Source organism: Pterocles gutturalis, unplaced genomic scaffold, assembly GCF_000699245.1.
Source record: "Pterocles gutturalis isolate BGI_N339 unplaced genomic scaffold, ASM69924v1 scaffold11751, whole genome shotgun sequence".
Lineage (NCBI taxonomy): Eukaryota > Metazoa > Chordata > Aves > Pterocliformes > Pteroclidae > Pterocles > Pterocles gutturalis.
In genome coordinates, this window is record NW_010105561.1 from 9,867 (window position 1) to 15,138 (window position 5,272).

Genomic DNA, 5,272 nt, shown 5'->3' on the forward strand with positions numbered 1-5,272 from the left:
AATATAAAAGATCTTCTTGGTGTCAATGGTTTTCTAGTCTACTACTTCACATAATCTAATTTATTATCTGTTTTTTTTTTTTTTTTTTATGGAGATCAGTTGTTAATCGTGTTTAGAACAAGTTACGTGCTCTGTTGTTAAAGACCAATGAGTGGTATCATCTCTGGACTTTAAAGAGCCTCCGTAATTTACACAAACCAATATTCATCTTATCTAGACAGAAAGATATGTCTTCATCAGTGCAACTCTTCAGAGATCAGAAGTACCACGAGCTGAAAGGGCAGTGTATCCAGCGGAGACAACTCTTTGAAGATCCTGAGTTTCCAGCCTCAGATGAGTCCCTTTTCTATCAGTCAGCACCGCCAAGGAAAGTTGAATGGAAGCGCCCAAAGGTAATTGATGCTCTCCTTGTGAGGAGGTGCTATTTATTCCACTCCTGCTGTCTTCTCTGTGCTAAAACACAGTTATGTGAGTCTATTCTCTCTCCCTTTGCTGTCGCTATGTGATTCGGACAGCGGCCCCTCTGTGTCACACTGCTGTCCGAGATGGAAGTCATGCGTTACTGTAAAAAGGCAAAAAGGAAGTGTTCCGTGCAGCATAATCGTGGCTCTCTAATCACAAGCAGCAGTGTGAAGTGACTCCAGCCATAGTGATGTTTAAATCAACCCTCTAATTAAGAATACCAGTAATTAATTAAGTATATCAGTAACAGATCAGTCAACACAGGAGTATATTCTGCAAATAAATGCTTCCTTTCCTGGGTCAGTTGTTCATATGTACCTGTCTAGGTTGCTGTGTTGACGGAAGTATTTCAGCAAGGTGTTGAGATTCTTGAGATTCTTAATAGAAGTTTCTTTTCCATACCTGTCACTTCTGAGGGCCTGGTGTGTATGCACGGTAATTGCAGTATAAAACCTGAGCTTTACCTGTTCCATTTAGTGCCCCCCATAAGTTGTTTCTTTTTTTTTTTAAGTATAACCCTTACAGAAAACACTATAGAAAATGAGATTTTATTAACAGAATAGATAGCATCTTCCTGCCTGGAATACTGGAAACAACTCAAATAGTAAAGTGGGATTATTGTTCATTGTTATAGTTCTCTGCGTGTTTTCAGAATAACTTGTGCCATATTAAAATGTATGCGGAAAGGAAATGCCACAGTAGCAAGGGGAAGCTTCTCCAATCTCAGCTGGCTAGTTCATTTGTGTGTATAAAAAAAAAGACTTGTAATTTTTCTTGGACAGAGTAGGAAAGAGAAGAGCCACAGTCTGCCCAGCAAGGGGTCTATCTAAGGCAGCAAACAGCAAGGCATCATTGTTGGAGTGGTCTTGTTACACTAAAAAAATGCTTGGATATTTCTCACTGTCCCGATGGAATGAGTTGACAGCCCTCCTTATCAACACATGCCCACTTTCTGTTCAAAGCAAAGGGATTAATTTCTGTTCCACAGGGAACTAACTTCTGCTTCCAGAATTCATTGGTTTGCTCTCTACATAGTTGTCTGTACACAGCCAATAATGCTTGTATCTATTTGCCACTTTTACTGGCATCTTAACAGGAAAACAAATATGCCATTTGTTTTTGAATTGTGATTAATGTACTAGACATTTCAAATTATTAATATTACTTATGTTTGGGGTCTGTTAATTGGTTTGCTCTGAGGTTTTATGCTTCACGTATCTTGTATTTATAAAGTAGCAGTTCACAGCCATAAGCAAATAACTCAGAAGAATGCAAAATCATTCCCAATTTGATGAACAGATTTTAATCTGTTCTCATACTCTGACAGGTGTAATGCAGAGGACAGTGGAAGCCTCTAGCCAGATGCACACAGTGTTTTCACCCTTCAGCATGATGAATTTGTCCTTTGCTTCACCCATGTCCACTTTTGGGATTAGGGTTAATCTTCTGGAAGCACAAACTTGGGTGTCTTTTCCTAGAAAACACGATGCCAGTGACTATGTCATCTTCTTCATATACAGCTGTACTGTTCCCTAGCCTCTGTGACAGGGGTGACAGATGAGGCTGCCCAAGGCTGCCCTGTATTTGACAGGATGGCGTTAGACTGGTTTTTTTTCTTTTTTTCTTCCTGGTGGTGTTCATTTCTCACAGCAGCTTCAATACTGAAATTCTACTGAGCAGAGCAAGGGTTGCTTTCCTGCTTCTCATTTTACTTTTCTGAGTAAGATGTGAGACTGAAGAACAGGGAGAATGAGTTTGGAAAAAAATGTAGGCATTCCAAAGTCTTTGGGTTTATTTTTATTTCTGTAGTGCTTTCCTGTTTGTTGGAGTCTTTGATCCCCTTCTAGAAGGGGAAATACCATGCACCAGTCACAGCGAGGTCAGGGAAAGCCTTTGTGCTTCCTAAGAGATGTGAAGCAAGAGCTAGAATCCAGGATGCCATTTTAGGCCATTCTTGTGTGTGCGTGTTCATTCAAGGTGGTGATCAGTGGTACGAAGTCTAGCTGAAGGCGAGTAACTAGCATTGTACCCCAGGGGTCAATGCCCCAATCCTGTTCAACATCTTCATCAATGATGTGGAGGATGATGTAGGGGCATTGGACTCGATGATCTTGTGGGGCTGCTACTACAGACTCATGGAGCATAGCTAGAGTATTCCGGTCTTGCCCTTCTTGGGTGGGAGAGGGAGTTGACGCCTGGGAGGTGGTGGAAGCTGCCTTTGTTCTCATGGTGAGTCTGCTGGAACATCTTGAGGGAGGGGGCTTGTCTCTGTGCAGCAGAGCAGAGGCGAGATCTACAATGTGTGTTCATGAGTTATCTCCTCTCTGCCATGTGGAACTATACTGTACTCTATGTTAATTAGCTGAATGCTTAATTGTCCTTTTGGAGTGATGGGCTTTCCAGAGTGTTTCCTTTTTTCAAGAGGGAAATGGCCTTGCAATATAAGACAAAGGCCAGAACTGTCATCTCCTGAGGCAGATTCTGAGCAGGCCATTCGGTCATCTTGCTTCACCAAGTCACCCAGAAACTACACCTGTGTCTCCCCTAGATGTTTGTACAGCATCTTGAATATGAAGGAGATAGATTATGATAACCCTGTTTCCTGTCCTCCCACCATCTACAAAAGCAGTGTCCAGATGCTGCTACTTGTATACTAGTACGAGCAAGCAGCTTTTGGCTTTAGGAAGCTTGTGTAGCTCTGAGCAGCTGGGGCGTGCAGCCCAGTGCACGCAGAGCTGGGGGATGCTGTTGCGGTTGCTGTCACTGCTGCTGGTGTCCAAACAAGTACATTTGGGATCTGTGAATCTAAAGCTTTTCTGAGGAGAGGTAGAAGCCAGTATGTTAGTTTCAGCTCACGAATCTGCTCGTGCTTTGTTCAGTTACCCTAAATGGTTGGTGGTGGCCAGACAGAACAAATGCCTAGGAAGAGCCTCTGGATAGTTAAAAGGGTTTTATTCTGCCTAGTGGAAAAAGGAGTGTAAGTGAGAGAGAGGAAAGAGGAGGAGGGGTAAAGGGTTTCTTCCATGTTGTTTTTGTCCTTGGATCTGCACCTGCGATGTTAAATATGTTCTGTTTGCTCATTCCAGTCAGACTCACAGCGATAGGTCGTTAACAATCTGACATTAATTACTTGTTTTGTACTTTCTCTTTGGGAAAGAGAACAAAGGCAGGCTAGTGTTACTTCTGTGGCACCCCAATATTAAGAAACTGGTGAACACAAAAGGCACTGTGTAATTACCGTGCAGTCTCCCGTGGATGGTGTGACTTTCCAAGGAGAAATTTTTTTAATAGAAAGATCATCCAACACCTAAGAGCAACGTGCACTGCTTGTGGTCGTCTTTGTGTGCAGTGTGGCACTGCATGCAGTTGGCAGGCCGGGCTAGTGACTTCTGACTGTGCGCAGGAGCTTAGATGCGTGTTTACTGATAATGCTGAATTTTGGTGCAAGGTAGTAAATGAACTCAAAAGGTCTGACCCCACCTGGGACATCTGATAGAGCTGGCTGAAACATGGAATTGTCAAGCTGTAGCACTGAAATTCCATATTTTATTCTAAGTAGGAAAAAGAAAAGTCTGAATGTGTCAGAAGATTTGTCTAAAAATGAGCTTGGACCTTATTTTGCTTTATTTCTATATCACCTTCGTGACACTCTCCACACCAGTGACGGGTTATGAAAAGTAAAAATAGTATAAAAATGCTAAATTGTTTTTCACCTCTGGAGAAGGAAAAAATCTGGAAATGTTGGACTTGATTTCATAGAAAAAATCATCTTTGTCAGAGTGACATTTTCTGACAGAATCCTTGACAGATGTCACTGGTGTCAGACTGCTGGCCCTGATTTCCCTGGCAGTCGGTGCCCTTCATGGCCTGCGGTAGCCCCAGCAGAGAGGAGGGTCTGTCCCGGCAGCCCTTTGGTTGCTCAGCCCACGGCGTTAGTGGGTGCTTCATGCAGGGCTCGCCTTGCCCACGGGTTAGATGCTCATAAGGGGTGTCTGATGTGGTGCAGACACCACCAGCTCCCATTGCAGGCTGTGCCGAGGAGTTGATGTATTTATGGTCTGATTCAGCTGACATACCCGAGGTGTTGGCTTCAGGCTGAATCATACCCTGCAAGTGCCCGGACTCTGCCGACCAGAAGTTCAGAGTGTGAATTAAGGTGGTGATGCCAACAACATGGATCCTTTGCTGGTGTTTCAGGACATTGGGCTCTGCTGATATCTCAGTTCCTCTGTCCACCTGTAAATAACTGCGCTGAGCATGACCATTTCAAAGGTGCAGCATCTTCCAGAGCCCTTCAGCGTGCAGGAAGCCTCTTTGCTGTAACATGTCTTTATCAGGTACAGCTTATTCCCTCCTTTGCCCTGGACAGTACCCAGGGAGGTGTTCCCACTGCTTCTGTCTGTTGCAGCACCTGCACTTGACCCCTTGAGTCACATGAGAATCGAGGTACGTCCTTCCCTCTTCTGTTTGCTCCACACTCTGGCAGAGGGACGGTGTCTCTGTTGTGGGGGGAGTCATGCAGGGGCTGATTGGAGCTGTCCTCAGACAGAAGGGCTCAGTCTGTGAGCAAGGATCTATAAACAGCTGATTTTGTCACTGCCATTTCCATGAAGCGCTTTTAGGACCTAATGCAGAGCTGAGGGACTCTCCTTTTTAGAGCTAGCCCCCCACCATTTAGATCAAAAGCAATAATGTGAGACAAAAAAACACCTGAAACTTTGTGTTAAAAAAGAGGAAGAAAGATTCCCCCCATCAGCGGGCATTTTTTCTGCCCACTGGTGTCAAAGCCCATCTTCCTCTTTCCCCGTGA

The 5,272-nt window shown here is 44.0% G+C and overlaps 1 protein-coding gene across 1 annotated transcript in view; it reads left to right on the plus strand.

Annotated features, from left to right (window-relative positions):
• Positions 1–227: 227 nt before the first annotated feature.
• LOC104471933 (calpain-5-like) overlaps positions 228–5,272 on the plus strand; it is a 48,370-nt gene continuing 43,325 nt past the window's right edge. The window contains exon 1 of the mRNA XM_010087447.1: positions 228–392. Within this exon, the coding sequence (XP_010085749.1) occupies positions 228–392 (165 nt within the window). The remainder of the gene's footprint in view (positions 393–5,272) is intronic.